We start from the raw sequence: 24027 nt of genomic DNA, 5'->3' as shown, positions 1-24027 counted from the left end.
ACTGAGATATTACCTTAAAAATAAGACTGGGACTGCTACCTTCCACATCCTTCCTGATTCATTATTCACTATCTGTCCTATCAATTTGTACTACTGATGACAAGCAAATTGAAAAATGTTAAATAAATCAAAACGAAAGAATGGATTGGTTCTCCTTCATATGACAGTAACCTTAACACTTTCAACTTTGGGAATATTTCAAATCTGTCGTCATTTAAGGCCACAACGTCGCGAATCTGCGAAATAACTGGGGCTGGTGTTAGTCTGCTAGCAGCCATGGTAGCTGCCTTCCTGCATGGATGGAAAATGGAAATGGTGTTGTTGCTAGTGTTTCCTGCCATTGCTATAGCATTCCATCTCAAGATAAGGACAGTTGAGCAACACCGACAGAAGCACCACAGACTCATGCAACCTGCTAATGATGTAAGTAAGGTTATGTTACTTAGCCACTGCAACTGCACATGCAAATTTTGGTATGGTGAGACACAAAACATGTCAGTAGAGTTAACCCTTATCCAACCAATGCCTGTCCAATGGATCTTCTTATTCAGNATTACCTTAAAAATAAGACTGGGACTGCTACCTTCCACATCCTTCCTGATTCATTATTCACTATCTGTCCTATCAATTTGTACTACTGATGACAAGCAAATTGAAAAATGTTAAATAAATCAAAACGAAAGAATGGATTGGTTCTCCTTCATATGACAGTAACCTTAACACTTTCAACTTTGGGAATATTTCAAATCTGTCGTCATTTAAGGCCACAACGTCGCGAATCTGCGAAATAACTGGGGCTGGTGTTAGTCTGCTAGCAGCCATGGTAGCTGCCTTCCTGCATGGATGGAAAATGGAAATGGTGTTATTGCTAGTGTTTCCTGCCATTGCTATAGCATTCCATCTCAAGATAAGGACAGTTGAGCAACACCGACAGAAGCGCCACAGACTCATGCAACCTGCTAATGATGTAAGTAAGGTTATGTTACTTAGCCACTGCAACTGCACATGCAAATTTTGGTATGGTGAGACACAAAACATGTCAGTAGAGTTAACCCTTATCCAACCAATGCCTATCCAATGGATCTTCTTATTCACACACACACACAAAAACCATGAGTAATTACTTGCTGAACATGGGCAGTTTGAACATATGCAGTTTGCCAAACATCCTCTGGTATTGTACATGACAACAAACACTACGTTATTTTTTCCAAGACACTTGCATCTCTTCTGCATCATCTTTTGTCTACACCAATGGTTCCCAAAGTGCCCACTGCCCCCTGGGGGGCTGGTGGGATTACCTAGGGTGCACTAAGAGGCAATGGGTGATGGGGGGGCAGGATGTGGGCTCCTTTGGGTGTACTGATTGCTTATTTATGACTGAAGTGACTTTAGATCAGACACAGGGAAACTGGTATCACTTCATCAGGCCCATTCATAATATTAAGAATTTACTAACAGTGAAGGAATTACTAAATGTGGTATCTTATTTTACTGTTATCTTCCTCAGTGGGTTGTGCAAACTGCTATTCTCAGGAATTCTTTTATAGGGTAGGGCAGGGAGCACTAGGATTGAGTTTATGGAACCAAGAAGGTGGTGGCCCCCCAAAAGTTTGAGAACCACTGTTTTACACCATTATACTAAGTTCAGTGAAGTAGTGACTGACTCATTCTGCCATGTGTTGCAATTACAATGCCCCTACACAGCAGCACAACATCAAAACTTATTATATTTAAGCAGCCTGTTGCACTATACACTTCTATATGTAATAATACAAATGCCGTCATGAATGCAACAATTTATTTGGTTGTAGTTCTTTGTCTTTTCTTCCGCTACACTACATGTCTCAGCCGTAACTGGCCATCATCAGGTGTATTTTTCACTATGTAGCTGTCACACTGCATACAATCCATAATCTAAAACACAGCCTGTCAGTTTTGTTTAAAATCTCGCCAACATACGCNAGAGGAAGAAAAGACGAAGAACTACAACCAAATAAATTGTTGCATTCATGACGGCATTTGTATTATTACATATAGAAATCAAAACTTACATTAAGTTGTCCAATATGGATTTGCCTGAGGTACCCAATCCCAGGATGGAAGCTGGTTTACTTTTTGTGTGTGTTTGGAAAATCATCAACAACAGATAAAGCATGTATGGTGAGGATGTAAAAGCAATGGAACTGAATTTGTGGTAAATTTGTAAGGAAGTTACTGGAAAAATTTCTTCAGGAACATTCTAGGTCTCTATAGCACTGCTTGAGATTCACACGCACATACACCATGTTTACTCACAAGAGGTGCAGCACTTTCTTCTATTTTTCTGTTCCTGATTTTTAATATCTAGACGAGAAAACCAGAAGCCTGTGAACGGACATTTACTTCAAGATACCTAACCTAGCATATTTTATCAAAGTATCTAATTTCATTATCATTCAAATCCTGCATGATTATTGTGTATTCATTACTGTTCATTTTAAATACCAGGTGGTAACAGAATGCATTCAAAAGATACGGACTATACGGGCAATGGGAGGAGAAGAAATATTTAGAGACCTGTACTCCAAAAGATTAAGAGCACCATACAAGTGAGTGGTTTGTTTCAAATGTAGTATTTTTAAAACATTTTCATATAAACAACACATTCATATATTAAACAAAAGAAGCATTCAGTGATAAGAAACTATATTTGTGGAAGCCCATAAAATGTCCCCTCGCCTGATAACCTAGAAAACGGTTCATAATGAAAGAAAGAGATCAAATGCAGGAAATACTTGCTCTTAAGATGAAAAATTTCCCCGAAACCAGAAGATATATATTCATATACATGAAATGATCATTCTGGAACTTGATATTAGAATGGTGATATGGTGTCTCTTTATTTTGAGGAAAGAGAACTTGCTTGTAACTTAACAGGAATGATGTAAAGAGGAGATTTAAGATATTAAATAGCAAAGAGTTCTGTGGCTTAAAAATGTAACCTAGTACTGTAAGGAGTACTGAAAATTTCAATAATATTGTCATGTAACATGTATGGGTGAGTGAAGAAATGCATATAGAATTTTGGAGTGGACAGTTTTTGGAAAGTGGTCACTTGGAAGATCAATAAGATCAGAGAATAATATTGAGTTTGATCTTATGGATACAGGTTGTGAAGATGGGAAGTGGATGGAACTGGCTCTGGATTATGCCCCATTAAAAGCTTTGGTATCAGAGATTTTGAGCCTTCAGATTCTACTGGTGTTACAGATTTAATTAAAGTTTCCCTACAGAAGCTGACTATGCTAATGAAAAAAGTATACAATTTATTTTCACACACACAGCACCCAAATCTATCTATATTATGTCCAACAACTTCATTAAATAAGAAAGGAAAAGGGGAACCTCCTAATACATTTTGGTTTCCAAATGTCTTTCTGTCCTTAGAGTATCTTCATTTTCTGCATTTTGTTGTATATGATGTAACAAAGGTATATTTAAGGGCCATCAACACAACAATTAATTATTTAATACTTCTGTAACAACATACATAATTCGTGAAAACCACCTGCTGATGATCTTGATAGATCAAAACATGCAATGGGATGGAAATGAAATAACCCAAATATTAACCATTTTAATATCAGTTTATAACCAATTGCTGTGTTGACAGCCCCTAAGTATACTTTTGTTCTTATAGTATACTGAACCAGGAACTGAGAACAGAACATTGTAACAGACTTCCACTTATGTCTGGTACTTGGTGTAGGACTCACGAAGTTCAATTTGGATCTTTATGTTGCAGTGCCAGAAAGAAGCATGCTAAAGTGTATGCAGTGGTATATGCACTGTCAGAGTCAGGAGTTCATGTACTTTATGCTGCTTCATTCAAGTTTGGATTCTTCCTTATTCGATCAGGGCTCATGGATCTTGTGAAAGTGTACAGGTAACAAAGTGTGTATGTTTTGCTCAACTTGACAATGCACAATGATTACTTTCCAGCGGTTATTTGTCTGTTACTGTCCCCATGAAACCAAGAGCCTTCGTTCTTAACACGTGTCAGTTACCACGTACAACTCTTACCCAGAGTTTCTTCTCTCACACTTCTAACCACTGTAACATCCCTCATGCTACATCACATACATCTATAAATTCCAAAGTTCCATTCCAGTAACTGAACATTTTGCCCTACTTGGTGTTTTAATGACAAATAATTCTGTTATAACCACAAAACTATCACATACTGGGTGCATTAATAACTTTTACTTCACCAGTCTATTTACACTCCCTAGTTTATTTCAGAGCATTCTCCTAACCATGGAGCTCATATAATATCAGATATTAAAATAATTGTGAATGGATTGGAAAGCATGTGAAAGGAAGCAACAGAAGTCTATTTTAAAGTAATATCATTGTGTTTATCTCTGTACTACAAGTATTACTACAATTTGCTACATCAATTACACAGCTACTGGATTCATTCAGTGACCAACACTTTAAGTCGCTGTACAATGCTTGAGACAGGTACAGAATAGGAATACAAAAACTGGTGGAGAGGGGGTAGTGGCAGGGAGAGGTAAAGAAAGACAGGCAGGGAATGTGAGACAAAGGATAGAAGTAAGAGAGATAAGGGTAGATATTTTCAAATGGGAGGAAGGGAAACAATCTGTGAGAGGAAGGAAGAATGGTAGAGAGCTGAGAAGCAGATAGAGAAAGGGTAGGGAGATGGAGCACAGATAATGATGGAGAACATTGTGGTATGTAGGAGGTGGAAGATATGGTGACAGAGGGTGAAGGGGGAAGCAAGGAGAGAAAAGGTAGTGTATGTAATACCAACAGTGGGGAATGGGGTAAGGCAGAGAAAGGAGAGTAGAGGTAGGAGTAGGAGAGCAGAAGAGATGGAAATATGAGAAAGGGTGTTGAAAGAAGAGAGAAGTGAGAGAGAAAATGAAAAGATATAGTGAGGAGGAGAAGGAAGTAGTGAAGAAAACGTAAAAAATATAAGGGGTAAGGAAAGGGAGAAGAGGTTGAGTGAAAGTTAAAAAGGAAATAGAGGGTGTAAGAGGTGGTCAGAGAGAATGAGGAAGAGATGGTCTAAATGGAGAGTGAGAGGGACAGTGTGCAGATACAGAGAACGAGGGCTATGTTATGAGCAGCAAAGGAGGGAGGAATAGGTAAGAGTAGAGGCACAAAGAAAAGAAAAAGAACCTTTCATATAAGCTAGTTCTGGATTTCAAGAACCACTGTACAGGTAATGAAATGTTTAGTTATTATAAATTTTGAATATTCTGCTGCAGGATCTTCTTTGCCCTGGGAATCTGCATCATCTCAATGAGTCATCTCCTTACGTACAGACAAGAATGGATAACAGCTGAAAATACTTTACACAAACTGTTCCAACTCGTCAGGGGTCACTGTGATAATACAGAATGTCAAAGTAAATCTAAATGTTAAAATCCAATCAGCACTCTCAGGGAGGAGCCAGAACAAGTTCCAAGAACAACCTTCTATACTGTGACAACAACCACATATAACCTGAGCTGAACCTAAGCTTTCCATGGATCAAATGTCTTGTCAAGCAAAAAACCAGCATTGCTTGCTGCCTGCTTCATGCTGGTTTCTTGGTCAGATTACTTTTCAAGCCTGAAGATCAACAAGTTCTTCCAGAACATCAGTCGACTTTCACAGGACTACACAGAATTATGCACCAGAAGAAACAACCTTTCATAACCACTGTTGTAAGGTCCTCAAATCCTACACAGGAGCATCCTCAGTTACTTCTTGACCACTTTCAAACTTCTGTAACACCTGTACATTTAACCTCAAGATTAACAAATTGAATTACAAACTATTGTATTTATATTCTTAGTGATTTTTCACAATTTTGCACCACCTATCACATCATACTTTCTGCCTCTAACTTGGTCAACATAACATATGTACTTCAACAAACATTCAATTGCAACATGCTAGCTGAGAAAGAGAATGTCATACACAAGACATACAAACTTCAGCATGAGAACATTTTCTGCCATTCATAAATGAATGTACTGAATTAAACTCTTCCATTTATGACCTGTGATCATCTCATGAAGAAACTGTAGTACTCTGGTCATATTCATAAATAAAATTATGATGCAGACAGACAACATTTCTCTTTAACTTTCATTCCATTTCATGTACCTTCCTATAACAGCCAATGAGATCTACTCTTCCATTCCCCCAAAGTCAATCACACAATTTTCACCTGATAATAACATCAGAAACATTCTTAGTAATGCTAATNTCTTTAACTTTCATTCCATTTCATGTACCTTCCTATAACAGCCAATATATATTCTTAGTAATGCTAACGAAATTCCTCCATCCTACTTACATGTGGCACTTAATGAAGTCATTGCCTGAAGTCAATGCTTCCTGGTTTCTCATACTAAGGGAAGAATATAAACTGAGGATGTTTGAGAATGAGGTGTTGATGAGAATATTTGCACCAAAGATGGATGAAGTAACAGGATGTTCAAGAAAATTCACAATGAAGATGTCTGTAACTTGCATGCCTCATGAGATATCAGAATGATCAAATTGAGGAGGATGAGATAGGAGAGGACAACATAAATGCATACAAAGTTTTCACAGGAAAATCTCGGAGAAGAATATGAAAACGGATCTTAAAGAAATAAGGTGTTCACCTGTGCAACAATATGAAACAAAATTTATACAAGTAGTATGTTTACATTTACCCAACCAGACTCAAGTGATATAGTTATATCATTTAATGGCAAGGAAGTCTGGCTAAGCTGGTCAAAATGTCCTGTTCATATCTGCATTTTTTTCATTCTTTCCTTGCCATGAATAGTTCTGTATGTGACTAGCTGATCAGTCCTCATTCCAGATATATCCATTAACAGCAAGAACTCACCTAGTCCTGTAAATACTGTACCTCTTCAGTCCATAATTAAGACATACCAAAATGACTACACAAATTTACTATCAGTCTGTGTAAGTTAAACTTCACTGGCCATGTGCTGCATTAGTGTAGTGGCACATGTATACAGTCAGGTAGCAAGAGTGTTGCATTCATTCAATATTATTATTATTCACTCAGACTTAAAGTATGTCATCAGCCCTGTGGAACCAGAACATTTTAAATCCCCTATTATCAGACTATAAACTGTTACCCCTGTATTATGGTTAGACTGCCAACTTGTAACACCAGGACATTTAAAGTCCCTGTTCCCAGACAATGATGGCTAAAAACTGTTCTAGTTTTCAGTTTTAAGAAAGAGATTTAAAATGTGCATTTCAAAAGTGTTATCAACCAATATGAAACATCATCATGCCTAAATTACAGAATTATTTACATAATATTCTACATGCCTATGACAAAAGCAATGGTCATTGTTAAAAATTTCAGAAGTCCAATGTTAAGTACCTTTGTCACATTTTACAGCAATATACAGGACTCAGATTGCAGATATAAAGCAGTGACCTCAAATGATGATTGGAGGGGCAGACAAACTCTCCAACACTTATGTTTCTGTTGCACTGAAAAGGAAATGGGATGACATTTTGTTACATCCTGCCAAATTTCAAAAACTAAGTTCATCCGAACAAAAACACCTATTTTGGATACAGAGTGGATTTTTTCAGTTATTCTCCTTATGTGGCACTACTGTGTACATGAACAAGTTTGATCTAGATTACAAATCAAAACAACATAAAACAAAATTAGTGGCATCTATTATTATATTATCTCTTTCATGATGCTAGGTTCTGTTACGAGCAATAATACTATCTTCTGAAACATAAACAAACTTTACTAGCCGCTGTTGGTGAAACAATCATACAAGAACGTGTTACTGTAGACTGTAGCAGGAACATGATGGACGAAAGCAAAAGTCACACATCAGTGTCTCATGTATTTTTCTCCCTTTCCATCCACTTCAAAATCTTATATTTACCTATAAGAGAACTTCAGTGAGTACTGTGTAAATTTTTATCGAGTAACGTAATGGTGCATACACACTGCATTAAAAAGAAGACAAATACAGTGTAATTCTGAGGTTAAGAATGCATAAAGCTGTACCTCTACTTCATCATACATCTTCATGATGTGGTACTTAATTAACCACTGATACATGTTCACCTTCTATAGTACATATCAACATTACCTTCCACAGTATGTCTCACTAACCAAAACCATAAATTCACATGAATAAAAATCCATACAGAAATATGGTTTACAGGAACAGAAACTGAACCAACTCAATACATTCATATCCCTCATGCCACCATCATCAATAACAGCTGCAGCAACACTACGGCCCACAGTGAACCACGTCTGGAGAAGTTTCTACCAGCATTTCCACTCATGGCTATTGATCTCCAGTTTCTTTCCCCAAAAATCTTCGCATCCAGACTCATACTTTCTACCCGCCACAGTTTCAGCCTTCTGAGTCTTTTATTTTTCTTTCCTCTCCTTTATTCTGTGACATACAGGGTGTTTCACGACCTTAGGGCATAACTGCAGGAGGTGATTTCCTAGGTCTTTGTGACCAAAAAACTTCATATAAACATGTGTCTGATTTTGGACGGTTACAGAGTTATGACCATTTTCTCATTCCCGTACACGCCCTCGTGTAAACCGCGTCTGTCAGCTGGCAGGTCGCTATTTTTAGCCAGCTACAGACAGAGCGTTCTCGTTATCTCGACACTTGAGAGCTACCTAAGGTGTGGTGGGTTGGTATGTCTGGCGCGGTTCACATCCAAGCGGCAGCCTGTGTTGTGGCTGGCGGTGGCATTTTCGAAAATCAGCTTTAAGCACCAATAAATTCAAATTAAAGGTAATTTCACGAAGTTAACTTTACATTCATACTGTAAATGTCTCATGTATTATGCTGGTTTATTATTTTGTTCTGTTTATTGTCAGTAATCGTTACCTTCTATTCTGAGCTTAAAATGGTCATAACTCTGTAACTGTCCAAAATTGGACACATGTTTATATGAACTTTTTTGGTCACAAAGACCTAGGAAATCACCTCCTGCAGTTATGCCCTAAAGTCGTGAAACACCCTGTACAAATATGAATGAGATTAAACTCCAAATAACTAAGAGACATGCCTTACAAATTTTTGAGGAGAAAACCTCTGAACCTGTCTTACAAACCATTTTTCAAGGTTCCAGTAAAAATAAAATATAGGAAGTGATTAAATAACCTGTCACTATATGAAATACATTAATTTTTATATTGACATGTAATTAAATTTTACACTATATAACGCTTATACAGTGTTGTAACTAGCATCATATTTGAATGAATTTTTTAAATCATAACTGTGACGTACTTGCATCTCTTCTGCTTACTCTGTTCTCAATGAAGCCAATATGATCCTTGATGTTTTACGGTATCCTGATACGAAAATCATTCAGAACATCATACAATAATTGCTACATGTAGCGGTCTGCATAGTGAATGATCTCGAAGCCAACTTCCACCATGATAAGTATTATGATCATCCACTCTAGACGAATGTGATGTCGATCGCTGAGGTGTGATGACAGGAGTTCAACCAACTCCACACAATGATTCAGCTTCTCATTCATCACCTATAAAAAACAGGTAGAATCGATACTAACAAAATTTACACATCTTAACCTACAGTCAGTAGGAAATTCCTACTTCTGAGATGCTCACAACAGTGCATTCAGCTGCTATCCATGCTGTACAAGACCTGAAAGCTTGTAACCCATCCATTTCGTGCAAGATCCCAGGAAATAACGGCTCTACTAAAAGCTGAAATGTATACACCCTAAGGGAGATAAAGAACAGGTAAATGAAACTGGAACTACATAATTTAAAAGACAAAGTGATTCATTCTGCTGACTAATATGGTGACTAAGGCAGCAGATAAATGAAGTAAAATCCCAATCTTAGTGACCCCACATATACTGAATATTTTTTCTGGTTGTAATAGAAGCCAATATAAACAATGTATTAATTTCCTGTATGTAGTGGTTCATGCTGGTTTCTTCCTTGGCTTAATCTTTAACCATGCAGATTGAGACAATATTTTCTCATGAAAAATCAGCTGACTTTCATTGAACTACATGGTGTTACACCTCTGAAGACAGAACTCTTCATAACCACCATTACAATAACATTAAATCCTCATTTTTATATTATCTTGTCATATACACATAAGGAGCCTAGGTTGCGACATTCCTTCAGGTTTTCAAACTAAAATTGTATAAGCATTTCTCATCTTTCCCATGCATCAACCATGGTTCGATCATGCCAACAATATCTGCCAAGCCTGGGGCCTGGTATAACACGTAAGATTTTTATGGTGAGGGTTTGTAACCCCCCTTCTAACACCATAACTGGAGGAACAACCCCTGTCAGTTGTCCACAACTGCTTATTCAATACAAAACAGAGTTCCTTATTCGCTCAATTAACCAACTTCTCACCTAACAGAGACCTTAGAATATAACTTTATTTTTCCATCACAACACAACAACTAAGGAGTATCTAGGTCAATACCCAGCTATGCCTCACTACATGTTTCGGCCGTTAACGGCTGATACCTAGATACTCCTTAGTTGTGTTGTGACGGAAAAATAAAGTTATATATTGTAACACAACAGGATGCATGAAATGAAGATTCAGTTTAGAATATCCAGCAAGGTTGTATACATACTCTTGTCCGCCTGCTGATGCTGAAGTAGCTGCACATTTTTTTGTACAGTTCTTCCTGTCCCTCATGTTCCCAATAAAAGTCTGGAGTATCTAGTAAGTCTGAGCTCAAATTTATTAGATGGCGCAAGGAAAACAGTTCACCTGTTTTGCGCAGAACATCTTCCCTTGACATACTAATCTTGGTGCCATGTTTTAAATCCTGTGAGGAAAAGGAATTTTATACACACACTGACATTTAAAAGCCAGCAGATACCAGAAAATATTTCCTTTTACAAAGTTCATGCTGCAAATCAAATCAGTTTATAACTACCTACCTACCTAACTGAACTACTTCATGGACCTAAGACCTTCTCAAGAAGCCGCCAGTCACTTGAATACTTAAGAATTTCCCAACATTTTATAGGAACCAAATGTTCATTACCATGTTCACAGGAGCCCTCCACTGGCCCTCCTTATCCTGAGCCGGATCAGTACAGTCCATACCATCCCATCCATTTTAATATTATCCTCCAACCAATATCCAGTCTTTCTAGTGGTCTCTTACCTTCTGATGTTCCCACCAAAATCCTGTACACATTCCTCTTCTCCCCACGTATGCAATATGCCCTGCCCATCTCATCTCCTTGCCTTCATCATTCAAATTATATTTGGCAAAGAGTACAAGTTACGAAGCTCTTCATCATTCAATTTTGTCCAACCTCTTACCATTTCATCCCTCTCTAGTCCAAATATTCCCCTCAGCACCCTGTCCTCAAATACCTTCAGTCTATGTCCTCAAATACCTTCAGTCTATGTTCTTTCAGGGATGTTAGATCTGTGTGATATTTCATTTTTAATTTGAAGACAATCTGTTATTTGTTATCATTTATATGAAGAAAAAAATTAACACTTTCCAGTAATGTTTAAAAAATTCACATCAAACAGCTCTTTTGAGGAAAAACTCTGGAAAAAGCACCACAAATGCTTGGGGTTGTTTTTGAGACTAGCTTTATTACAATACAGCTTACCCTCATCTTGAAGTCTGATTAAACTTAACTGTAAACATATACAAGAAACAAAACATACTGCTCTTTTGCAATACATTTAATTTGAATTCCAGCAGCTCCTTTCTTGGTATCTTGCTGATGAGATGTGAAGCATCAGTGCTACATTCATCTCTTAGAAAATTACCACTTGGAAGTCCAGGAGCAAGATGAAAGGAGGACAATGAGATGCATCCTAGGAGACAGATTATGAGGATGGAACTAGTTGAGGACCATGGCCAATAGCAGGTTTTTGGATTATTAGTGTCGAATCTTCAAGTTCTACCAGAGAATGAATACATTCTACACACCATCACTGATGAGGATTACAGAGTATGCAAGCTTCTGAACACACAAGAACTGAGTAACTTCAAAGATCATTACAAACCTCAATAACAAATTCGATGCTATCTACATATCTGTTAAGAGATGCTTCCCAGACACCCAACTTTACAGACAGAGCCATCACATTGGAGAACGTGTACTTATCCAGTTCTGTCTGGCCCTCACTTCCAAGCATAATATGACCATCTTGAATGTGACTTTGTTTTCTGAAATACAGTTATTTACACAATTACTCAAAATGCCATAATGATGTCTGTTGAATTGAAACAAATACTTACACTGTGTAGTCAGTAACAAACTTGCTATGCAGACCTTCGAAGCAAGATGTACTGTGGCTTTTTGTGACTTATTTATCCTGCTGTCAGTATCTCAGACTGTATATCAGATGGTAAAATGATTGGTGAATAATGAGTTGTACAAATTTACAACACAGCGGTCACGGCCTAATTAAAATATTATTCTGCAAGTGACTTGGAGGTACTGAGGGAAATCGCCCAAAATCTCAGTCAGGATACCTAGTGTGTCAGCTTAGATTCAACCTGAGGAACTCCCGAATAAAAGTTTAGTGTTATGCTACATCAACCTGCCTGGTAAGAAGTGCATTCACCTTACTTTTTCAGAAAATTTTCAGCAGCAACAAATATTAAATTAAAAGAAAATAAGAAAGAAATTGACAGATAAATTCTTGTGGGATTTCAGGTCCTCACAGTAATGACTGTGAAGATTACTGTCTTGTCATGTACTCCACCAAAAATGGAGGTACCCAGTTCCTCTGAAACATTGGTACTGTCCGAGAGTCCTGAAGGAGGATGGTGGCAGAATGGGGTAACAAGATCAGAGACAGGTCTCAACACTGGTAAGTGAAATGGGGAAAGCAACAATCTACCTTCAGTACTTGGTCAGGCAGTCCTATCTAACAATGTGGCATTAGATCGTAGAAGACAGCAGTCACTGCCTTCTAAAGAACTCCCTGGGCTGATGTTGCAAACACTATCACTTTGACACTGTCACCCGACACATATTAGCAGTGCCATGAATGGATTTGATTTGCACAACCGTCACATAAATACTTTTATGAGATGGCAGCACAAAACAACCCACTTATATGTACAGTCTTACAATATCCCAGCTTCAGTGTATGTATCGACTGTAAGCAAATATAATGATTCATCATAATTTCAACATGTTAATACACAGTTCAATTGAGCTGTAAAAATGCTGAGCCTGTTCCATCTACCTCCCATCTTCATAACTTACTTTTTGCAATCTCATGAACTCCTTCTCAGTCTTCCAATCAACAACTTTCTAGAAGGCAGTCCCACCAAAAAATGTGTTATGTATTTCTTGTCTTTCTAAATCACAACCATTTATTCAGCCCATCATAAAACTCCAAAAGTTCACTGCCTTAATTTGACTGCATGCAAAAATAATTAAGATAATGTCTACCTATTTACAATAAATGTTCATACGTGTGTGCAACTCAACATAATCTTTACCGTCAATTAGCAACAAAAGGTTCTAGGAAGATTTTATAATACCTAGTTTCCTTCAAATGATTCAATCTGTGTGGAGAGGATAGTGAGAATTATAAATTAACAAAGTGACCCATGTCTGTCCATAATTTTCATTGGCACAAATTCCAACTACTTTAAATCTGTCACACATAATCTCAGTTTTCAAATCTGTAATTGTTTATGTAGAAAAAACAATTACCTGCAGACTTTGTAATCTACCACAATGGTCCATTAATTATTCCCACTGAACCAAAAGCTAAAGAAAGATTTTCCACTAACAAGAAAAAATGTCATCTTCTGGGATGTGGCACCGTGTAGATCTTGTGTGAACCGATGTTCCTCCGAAACGTTGGTTCCCACAAGATCTACACGGCTCCACATCCCAGAAGATGGCATTCTTCATAGTCACAGCTGTGAAAACCTCAAATCTTACATGTTACTTAATTATTAAGCAAAATTACCGAATTAAAACTTGCAGCCATTTTGATGACCACACACTACACACAATTTCAGAACCCTACATTAAGTGGCATTAGTGTCATGCGCACTTCACAAATTTGCTTGGCTGCCATATTTCTTACAACAGAAATTAGGAAGCACAATGATAGTGCAGCCTCTAGGCATGATGTTCATATAATGTTTCATAAAACCTACTGGTTCAAATTAATAGAATTTGGGAAGTAGAATAAACAGGGAACCTTCCAAACTGTTTCATTCTACTAACATCTTTCTATTGAATATGTTCACAATGAGGAAAAAGTATTTGTTTACCTTCTATAAGGCAATAACTGTAGTAGGAGCCACTTCCTAATTCAAGTTAACTAAGAATGACCAATAAAGCAAATGTACATAGTAATCACATTAAAAGTCAACTGTTTACTGACCCAACTGCATGAGTGTACGGCATAACCTCACTCTCATCATGAACTAGCCGTTCATCATAACTGTTTTCTTCAAACTGTCGTATGAAGCTGAGGACATTACCACTCTCCAGTTCAGGAACATTCCAAAAGACAGTCGTGCCTTCACGAAAGAAATAGATTTCTCTAGGCTCATCACCAACTTCATACCTAGCTGCTACATGCACAACATCTGGAACTGCAGTAAAATACACTTTTGTGCAACGTCATGCAATGTTTCATCATCACATATAAGAGTAAAAATGGCTGAAGTAGAGAGCAGATTATCAGCCTTGAGGCTGAAAAAGCACACTAGCTTCACTGAGTCAAGTCAGATTGAACTGAGTATGACTCACTAAAATACTGCAAAAGCAGACCCTCCATTTGAATCTACTGAACACATTCAGTATGACAGAGGTATACAGGACCTGTATACAAAACAAATTGGGCTGCGTTGTATCTGAGGCTCTCACAGCAGTGTTGATGGAGAAGTCTGTCTTCTTGCACACGTCGTACCTGCTTCTTGCGGGTTTCGTTTGGCATATTCTTTGACCCTGACAATGGAGGCGAAGTGTTCCTCTGAAATGTCGGTTGACTGCAATATGTAATGCAGCACCTTAGAGAGTCAGACTTGATTTGACTTCATAGTGTTGATGCAGTTAGTGTGCTTTAAAGCCAAGATCATTTTAACACATGGTCAAATCTTAATTCAAGAACTGTTTGTCAATCTCCACTTAGAAAATGACAAATTTCTTCTCTTACCCACTTGGTTTTGATCTGTTAGTGCTCTTGGTGGTGGAATCGGCACATACAGATTTTGTTGTAATAGTCCTTTAGTCAGTTTCTCCAGATCATATTCTTCAGCTGTTGTAAATGCAACTACATTCCAGTACTGAAAAGAATATAACTAATTATTTTGACACCATTTATGGGTAAGTTCCAACACTGGACATAAAGCCTCCAGTACCTTATGAATAGGAGGCTGGGTGGGTGCCACAGCCAGTCTGGATGATATGAAGGAGAGAAAAATCATTCAACCCTGGCAGAAATTGAACCCTGGTAACCCAGCCAGTAGCCTAGTCCCTATCCTGGCTCCTATCCAGTCGTAGCAGGGCTAATCTTAAGTGAATCAATGAAATAAAAGAGTGATTCTTCTGCAAATCTTTGACCTCTATTTTACTTCACATACAAGTCTGTGACATGTTAAAATTTCTAGGTTAGGTTCTTAATTTGGCTGTAGTTCAGTTCACATACAATGTTATGGTAAGTTAAATTGCTTAATAAACTTCCCTTTAAAGAGAGAGTGGTGGTGATTTCACTCTGAAAGTGTTCCAGATACCTTTTGGATGTGAACTGCATGCTGATAACACTTTATGCTGGAGTGATTGTAGGGGTTTATTTAACAACAGCATCAGTAGTTCAAACTATGCAGTGTTAATAATGGGGTAAAATATAAATAACTAGATGCTATATAGCCTCAGTACCAACACTGACATTAAATAATCAACTAAGAAATAAAAAATTGGTAAAAATGCCGAAACATGCATTTGTGAGTGGAGGAACTGGGGAGAATAATTAAAATGGAGGGGTGACGCTTGGCTACAGTGAATAGGATGAGGAGTTCAGGCAGTAACAGAATGTTTTGGGGGAAGGAATCTGGTATATGAATTCTAAATCATTCCAAACTTCTATTTAACGTGACTAAATTAAACAAAATATTTCACACAATAGCAGCGTTTATTAAGATTGAGTAGAGCATGAAGTTATGCCAACATTTCTATCTCATGAATATTTGATGGGGATCAAGATTTGTCAGTAAATATGAACTAGCTGTAAATGTAAGGATATTATACCAGACACCAAAATTAGTGGGTTATGTATAGTATCCATCCCTTCTCCTAAAAAAAATCCCGATCCGGAGGTAAGACATGAAAGCTGTAAGGATATAAGTGGAGAATGTTGCGACTTATTTCTGCTCCAATTTCCCGAACTTTTAACCTCCAAGATCTGAGGAAAATACTGGGATACTTGACTTCGCATTCTGCCTCAATATTCACTTATATCTACGTTATAAGTGACAGTCGGCTTCGATGTAAATTGCGACTGTATAAAAAATAAGCAAAAACACAAAATCTAGAACCTAATATGGTACTACACCCCGAGTTTTCTTCCATCCTCTTCTTCCAAATGCGGTCTTTTTCGCCGCTGAACTCGGGTCCTCATTTGCAGTGCGGAGACACTTTCGTGGATTCCTTGCGGCTCACTTGCTGCTCCTCCTTTAACTTTCGAAGTCCCCGTACTCATACTGCTACTCAGTACTTCCTTGAAATCATTCTGAAGCTCAGACATCAACATTCCATGGCAATCATACTTATTTAAACGAATAAAATGTGAGTATGATTTACGGCCGGGCTTGGAACCAGCAACTAACAAGTTTCCATTACACAACAAATAACCAAAGGATGCCTTGAAGTTACGAAACTGTGCAAAAAGGCAAACAAAATTTCGCGCTTTTCTGCAGCTGCTGCCTGTAATGAACATACTTGCGTACACTCCTTTCCAGTTTATTCCTATGACCTGAAAATACTACTATAACTATTTTCTCTTTCTAAGCATTTGTAATCATCTCATGGCGGTACAAACATCAAAATTTATCGGTATGGCCAACACTAGAAACAGAACATATTCCTTTCCTGGTGTACAGCTCAGTGCTATTGGCTGCTTACATTGCTGGCGGGACATTAGGCACGGTGACGCAGGTGCAGTTATTCATTATCCTGCCATCCGTGATAAGGGAATTTAAAAATGTCGCTGTCTGTTTAGTGGATGATCTGTTCGTGCCAGATCTCTTTACTGTTTATTTTAATTGCTGTATCGGTTTGGTCTTTCAGTTTGTTGAAAATTACTCTGTAGTAATGAGACTCACACTTTGCCTCTTAAAGAAACGCCCTCTTGGGTATTTATTCAGAGGGTAATAAAATTGTGTCCATTGACTGTTCACGAAAATGTATTAGGTTAAGGACTAACTGTTCAAAGTTACAGAATTGTATGTGTAATATTTAAGGTAGTGCAGCTACATAACGGTATAAGTAGAACAGCAGTTTTTGTCTGATACTGTTTTTTTCATCACAGTTCACTTTGGTTTCAGGAAGTATAGACTTGTGAAAGAAGTGACTGCGAAAGATCGTAATAATTTGATAAACGACTACGCTCGTGAAGAAGAAAATATGTTTTATTTGAGACATCCCTATCTCACTTATGTAAGTTTACCAATTAGCCAGTTAACAGCCATTTACCAACAGTAATTACTCGTACAAACGTTTTTGCAGGACTTGAAAATAAACTTTAAGGTAAAAACGGGGAAAGTAGTCCCTCGTGTTTCATTAAGCCTAGGAGACACATGGGAGAATGGAGGTATAATTAAATCTTTCTTAACCTTGGCATTCTATGGAGGTGAGTAATCGGCTTGACACCCCAGCTGTTTTACCCCCAGTACCTATCGGATAGGAGGTTGGGTGGGCCCCAGAATGGAGAAGATTATCATCTTGCCCCTGTAGGGGATTGAACCCTGGTTTTCCAGCCTATAGTCCATGACCATACTGACTCTAAAAGATCTCATAACTACATCAGTCAGCATATTTGGTTTCTATTTACACCCACAAAAAATACAAAACCCAACTTCTCAAACCACAGTTGTCAGTTTTATTTTGCATTATGTTGAGTACACCTAAAGGTTACATGTGTGTAGATTAGAATTACTACATTCCATAGATCCTCGTAAACAGGAACAAATGGTAGTAAAATACATCACACTTTTGTGTGGATAAAATTGTTACTAGAAAGGGATATTGGAAAACATAATCAACTTATGTCATAAGAGACTGAATTCTGTTAACAGGAACAATCCCAAGGACATGCACAAGCTCTCAAGAAGAAGGAAAAATGGCTCGACAACTTCAGGAAAGTACGTACTACCTACAAGGATCATTTCACTATGGAGATGCAGTATTCACATCTGAATGTTAAAAATGCCTGGGAATGAAGTTGCAGACTTCACAATTGCACTTTTGTTCCTAGTACGCTGCAACTTTTTATTATGTAGATGAAAATACATTGATATAGGACATGTCCATATATATTATCAATGATAATGGTATTTGCTTTGGTGTATCATGTAAATATATCATAGTAAAATTAAAAATGTTTAAACTCATGGTGTAAAATTCTATGTATAATTATGTAATTCAAATTCCAAAAGTTTATACTTTTAATTAAAATTTTGTTGATGTATAAATGATGAGATTGTCCTTGTACCAAGGCCTACGCATTCTCCATGAATGGCAGCTTCACATTCTACCTACTTTCACCACCAGGAAAGATGCTCACAGCATCCATGGGATAAGAGTGCTGGATCCCAGAACCATTCTGGATAGAGTGAGGAAGAGGAAAATTATTTTCCTCAAGCTTGAAATCCAACAATATGTAGATGTTACATGGTTTATGGAAAAGGGAGTTGCTGCTAAGCACTTCTAAGGAAACATTTTTATATTAACAAAATAATTATAAACATAGCAAGCACCATAAAAATATTGGGCAACTTAATGAAAGAACCAGCACAGAAATGTCAAGGACACTAAAACAAAATTTTCTGAAAACCAATGATTGGTAACATAAGTCTCATCTGAGTATTTTATAATGTATTTTTTATGACTATATCATGTTTGTCTAAATAAATTACCTGTACCCTGAATATTCATCTACCTAGGCTTCTTTTGGAGTCCAGTTTATGGAGACAGATAATGCCAAAAAATACATATAATGCAAGAATATTTATTTGATGTGATGATTTACAATGTAATACTCTATGGAGCATATAAAATTTTCAATTATTAACAAATTCCATGCAGAAAAAAAAGGAGGAACTTTCTGACATGTAACAAAATAAATCTGTATACATAGGACTAAATAGGACTACACCACAGCCACCTCTGCTACACTCTACAGCTATGTTTAAATGATTAAACTAGGCACACCACAAGTAATATATAAAAAGTAAATACATATTTTACTTTCTCCCGTTACAGAAGTATTTTCATGCCTTCCCATTTTATTCATAGTCAAGTAGGCCATGCAGAAGTGTCCTGTTCTGTCATTGCATAAAGAGAATAAAATCTTGCATTGTTTATCAATTTAATTATAACATTCAAAATAACTTTAAAAGGAGTATTCTTCAAGGAAATCCTTGTAATGTATGCAAGACTAGAATATGATAGACACCATATTTGTTCCTCAGTTTAAAATCTAATAAAAGTGACTGCAGTGTGCAACATACAAAACTGAATTCTGCCTCAAGCTTGGATGAGGGAAATTATGATTTGTATTATTCTTATCCTGATAAATTCCCATTTATTTCTGAGAATAACTGTTAATACAAGTATTATGTTTCTGGACATCCGACCACCTCTATAAATGGGCCCAACTGAATGGGTTTTACCTGAAGATGGAGACAGAATCCAGTCTCTGAAACATTTTTCTTGTAATATAAACAGGACAATAAAAAATGCTGCTGATTGTAAGGGCAGTTGCACACAACGTGATACAACTTCCCCAGCTGTGCTGCAACCCCAGAGAGCCACAAGTGGACATACATAAACACCAACAGCACTTACTACCAAACCATACATTCATCAGTCCAGAGCTATTTTATGTTGTTAGCTTTAAAACAAATAAACAAGTGTGACAAACAGTGAGTTAGTGTGTGTGGTACGTGTGTGTACATACACATATATATACATTGTCCTATTTGCACTTACATAAATTTACAATATGGATTTATTATTTTTGATTAAAATTTTATGTGAGCTCCTGTTCTTACCACCATTACAATTGTAATGACATATTCAAACAAATACAGCTGTTAAATTTCAGGAACTGAGACGATATATTCTGTATAGTCCTATGACATGAGTGTGGTCACAATGAAGATTCTATATAGTGGACTGCAAAGAAGAAAAATTGATCATATTGTAACTAAGGCTAGAACAAGCTAACACAGTTGAATATTTTCATTCTGTGACATTTCTGTAGATGAAGACTTGATTCAGGATAGTACATAGCACCCTTTGCAAAATAATATGGAATATGTAAACAATTCAAAGCACTTATGGAATCTAACTGACTCAGTAATACTGACATGTACAAAACATTTTCATATTGTCCATACCCTGTTCCTATAAAGTAAGGTAAGGTAAAGTTGTCCCTGTACTTAACTAATTAAGCAATATGCCATGAAGATATATGGGGCAGTGGTTGTATAGACCTACGTCTTCTTAACATCGGCACTAGTTTGGAGGTGAGTGTTCAGCTTCACACCCTGGCCGCTTTACCCTTGGGAAAAGAGCCCCCAGTACCCACTGGATAGGAGGCTGGGTGGACCCCAGAGCCAGTCTGGACAACATGGAGAAGTGAAAATTCCTGCTCCCATCAGAACTCAAAATCTGACCGCTTGGTCATCCAGCCTGTAGCCAATCGCTATACCAAATGCTATCCCGGCTCATTTCCACAAGACACAGCAGAACTTCTCATATCATAAATACAAGCAAACATACCACAAAACATACTAAGTACATACATGATGAGAAATCAACAACCTCTGCTACAAAGTACTTAAATTTCATATATATATATTAAATATCACATTGCTTTTTTAAACAACACAGCATCTCAAATTGTTATACATTAATCTGCATCAGTTTTTAAATCACAGACAAAAACCATTAACCCTATGTTAATTATGTAAAACCCAAATTCTGAATTAAATCACAATACTTGTAAGCCAGAGATAAGTATCAGTGACTATTAGGCATGTCTGACACAGAAGTACTCTGTTTAGATGTTTGGGAATGAGAATTCTCAGAATATTTCATTTACAATGATAAGCAGACACGATTTTCCAGAACTAAGCAAAAGCTTCAGGGAATGACCAACATATATTGAAAGGTTCTTACAAGGTAAACTCATAAATTTATCCCTATATGTATCATTGTTGAGAATGATAAGTATGTCTTAAGGCACTGGAAATAGCTTCCTCAAAATGAAGTGCTCTGGAATAAGCAGATGACACCTATCCATGTTTACCCCATTTCCAGCCATGTTCACAACCAAAGCAAAATTTCACACACGTCATTTGTTATTCCTTTTATGGGACAATTATAACTGTAACACCTACCTTGACAGTCAATAACTTACTACTATGGACCCTTTCCTACATAAAAATGGTTGTCTCTGTAACAAATTATTAATGTCAACAACGGAGATGTGATTGAGTTTCTAGAAGGCAGGAGCCAAGTTTTTAATTATTGTTTACTGGTATATGGCCTCCATCCTATGGTAAAATCTTATGACCATCATTCATACTGTCTTATACACACACAAATGTTCAAAATGTGATTTCCATTTATAAGAACTGTTAATAATGTGTGAAGTTTCACCAAATACTTCTTTTGTTCACCTTCCACTAACAATGTACATTTTGTTCATTTCAATGTTCAAGATACTTTTAAAGAGTCATCTGAGCTCATCAAACAACAGGAAATTTTATATTAATTTCCATAAAAAATACAAAATCATTAGGAGAGAGAACTAAAAAGAAACAGATAAAATGTGAAGCATTCACTAACATACAAGCTAACAAATCTGGCATTTCAATTACACATCAATCCATTTAATGGAACACAGAATAATCAATTGTTACAACAGAATATAGCAACCAATAATGTCAGTTCTCTGTTTCTGTACAATAACCTGTTGGGCACACATGTAAGGTTGAAGAATTTGATATGTTGTTTATGGTTAATTTTAAATTTTTGTTATGTTTTGCTACCATGGAACTGTTTTTAATATCAGTGAAACTTCAACCTATTCTATTACATGCACAAGTCAACGACAGTGGCGCTGCAATGGTCATTTTACACCTACCCCTTTACTGCATCTAGCCTAAAGCCCAATCCTTTAATCTACATAACATAAATAAAAATACATATTGCCAATATTTCTGTCAACAGTACTAATACAAATGTAACATTCTAAATGCAGACCTGGTTATACTGCTAAAACCTGCTGAATACTGGTTCTGTAAAATTTAAATATACAAATATAAAAATAATTTCCTGAATGCATAATATCTCTATTGATGCAATTCTTTCTAAATGTATATTTTTACATTAATAAATTCTGTTTTTATACATAAACACTTGAGAATTACTGAGCCAATAAAATACTGTTATCAATTTCAGGATTAGGTCATACCCTTCAACTGTGATTGGCCCTTGTGCCTATTCAGGATAATTTATTTCTTTGTCCAGGCCATTGCATCTGGTTGCAGATCTGACTTGAGAAGCTGTTTTCCTGTGGATACCAACTCAGCAAATTTGGCTGCAACAGGATCACTTCCAATTGTTGCAACAGCAGCCACACGGTCACCAACAATATAATGTGCCACAAACTTCAGTTCCTCCAGACTTCCACCAATCACAACTTCGTCAAACTTTGGTGCATATCCTTTTTTTTTTTTTTAAAGAAAAAAAGAAAGAGAAGATATCATTCCTGAATATAACTAATCACATTCACCACAATAATATATATGTATTTTATAAATGCCCATATGGTATACAAATGTGGATCTGAACATCATATGACCATTAACAAATATATGATAAGCACTGTACCAGAACTGTGCAGGGAGCACTTTCAACGAAGAATCCTCAATGCACGCTATTACTCATGGACACTTAACCAGAAAAATAAGTATAGTTCATAGGATCTGAGGATCTCATAGCAGTGGTTTTGATTAGAGTTTTATCTTCTGGGATATAAAGCCATGTGTTCCGTTAAAAGTCAACTGACGTTCCAGAGGAACATGTTACCTCCATCTTCACTGGCAGGTACATGTGGATTTCTTGCTTGGCCTTCTTTGACCTTGAAGATGGAGGCAACACGTTCCTCTGAAATATCAATTGACTTTCAATGAACTATACAGCATTGTTTCCCAGAAGACAGAAATCATCACTTTCTATTCAGCTTTTCAAATGTCGATCTCAGCTTTAAACATAATGAAGACTGACACTATGGTCTTCTGAGTAATGCTACCATGTCGTTTGGTAGATGGGTGTCAGTTTCTTGGAAGAACATACTTAAGTTAAACTGTATTAAGGTATGCTATGCAGGACATGTACTGTCATCCATGTTCATAATCTGTCTACATAAAAGAATTGCTGCATGTGATTTGTTCTTGTTAGGTTTAAGTGACTGCTCACAGTAATACTCAACATCATACCTGCAAACCGAACACCTTTTCCAAAGAGCATGGTCCAGAAAAAGGGAACTGTCTGTACTTCTGTCTCTTTGCCTGCCATATTGAGTGCCGCAATACGGCCATGGTAGTGTGCCAACTGCCAATGTCCAATGCATGCAGTGGTATCAAGTATAGGGGCATATGCATTGTCACCACCAGCATACACACCCTTTATGTTACTCTCCAAATGCTACATAAACACACAAAAGAAACAAT

The 24027-nt window shown here is 37.0% G+C and overlaps 3 protein-coding genes and 1 long non-coding RNA gene across 18 annotated transcripts in view; 2 read left to right on the top strand and 2 right to left on the bottom strand.

Moving 5' to 3' along the window:
• On the top strand, positions 1–6131 carry LOC111875726 (phosphatidylcholine translocator ABCB4). Of its 2 annotated transcripts, none has more exons than XM_023872204.2 (4): positions 1–423; positions 2491–2591; positions 3788–3928; positions 5280–6131. In XM_023872204.2, exons 1-4 carry the CDS (start codon positions 277–279, stop codon positions 5434–5436), a joined length of 546 nt encoding a protein of 181 aa, XP_023727972.1. In that variant the 5' UTR covers positions 1–276; the 3' UTR covers positions 5437–6131. The 2 variants fall into 2 exon arrangements, with proteins under 2 accessions (XP_023727972.1, XP_023727971.1); XM_023872203.2 differs by lacking the exon at positions 1–423 and adding an exon at positions 731–967.
• A 224-nt stretch (positions 6132–6355) lies between these two features.
• Positions 6356–17152, bottom strand: LOC111875725 (required for meiotic nuclear division protein 1 homolog). 3 transcript variants are annotated; one of them, XR_002844791.2, is made up of 7 exons: positions 16617–17150; positions 15222–15351; positions 14445–14658; positions 12090–12252; positions 10681–10878; positions 9346–9588; positions 6356–7527 (listed from the first exon to the last, which is right to left on the bottom strand). XR_002844791.2 is itself a non-coding variant. In XM_033750187.1 (6 exons), the coding sequence occupies exons 1-6, from the start codon at positions 16998–17000 to the stop codon at positions 9430–9432; spliced, it is 1173 nt and encodes a 390-aa protein (XP_033606078.1). In that variant the 5' UTR covers positions 17001–17152; the 3' UTR covers positions 9001–9429. The 3 variants fall into 3 exon arrangements, 2 of the variants coding, with proteins under 2 accessions (XP_033606078.1, XP_023727970.1); XM_033750187.1 differs by lacking the exon at positions 6356–7527 and having other exon boundaries at positions 9001–9588; positions 14445–14583; positions 16617–17152; XM_023872202.2 differs by lacking the exon at positions 6356–7527 and having other exon boundaries at positions 9001–9588.
• Positions 17153–17234: 82 nt separating this feature from the next.
• Positions 17235–19770, top strand: LOC111875724. The gene is made up of 3 exons (XR_002844790.2): positions 17235–17430; positions 17608–17719; positions 18358–19770. It is a non-coding gene; the product is annotated as an uncharacterized LOC111875724 (long non-coding RNA).
• Positions 19771–21028: 1258 nt separating this feature from the next.
• LOC111875717 (apoptosis-inducing factor 3) overlaps positions 21029–24027 on the bottom strand; it is a 190169-nt gene continuing 187170 nt past the window's right edge. For all 12 annotated transcript variants that reach the window (XM_023872191.2, XM_023872180.2, XM_023872181.2 and 9 more), the window contains 2 exons: positions 23794–24001; positions 21029–23018 (listed from right to left, as the gene is read on the bottom strand). In XM_023872191.2, coding sequence (XP_023727959.1) covers positions 22807–23018; positions 23794–24001 — 420 coding nt within the window. In that variant the 3' untranslated portion in view covers positions 21029–22806. The remainder of the gene's footprint in view (positions 23019–23793; positions 24002–24027) is intronic.

The sequence above is a fragment of the Cryptotermes secundus genome, unplaced genomic scaffold, assembly GCF_002891405.2.
Source record: "Cryptotermes secundus unplaced genomic scaffold, Csec_1.0 scaffold590, whole genome shotgun sequence".
NCBI classification, from domain to species: domain Eukaryota; kingdom Metazoa; phylum Arthropoda; class Insecta; order Blattodea; family Kalotermitidae; genus Cryptotermes; species Cryptotermes secundus.
This window is presented reverse-complemented; position numbering and strand designations above follow the sequence as displayed.

Bases quoted from the DNA above. Each gene is read 5' to 3' on its own strand.
- LOC111875726 (XM_023872204.2), top strand. From the start codon at position 277: ATGGTAGCTGCCTTCCTGCATGGATGGAAAATGGAAATGGTGTTGTTG. The intron at 424-2,490 runs GTAAGTAAGGTT...TTTAAATACCAG, and splicing joins TCATGCAACCTGCTAATGAT to GTGGTAACAGAATGCATTCA. The intron at 2,592-3,787 runs GTGAGTGGTTTG...TTTATGTTGCAG, and splicing joins AGATTAAGAGCACCATACAA to TGCCAGAAAGAAGCATGCTA.
- LOC111875725 (XM_023872202.2), bottom strand. From the start codon at position 17,000: ATGTTCATTACAGGCAGCAGCTGCAGAAAAGCGCGAAATTTTGTTTGC. The intron at 12,253-14,444 runs GTCAGTAAACAG...ACTGTATTTCAG, and splicing joins CCGTACACTCATGCAGTTGG to AAAACAAAGTCACATTCAAG. The intron at 10,879-12,089 runs GTTTGTAATGAT...TTTTCCTCACAG, and splicing joins GCATCGAATTTGTTATTGAG to GATTTAAAACATGGCACCAA.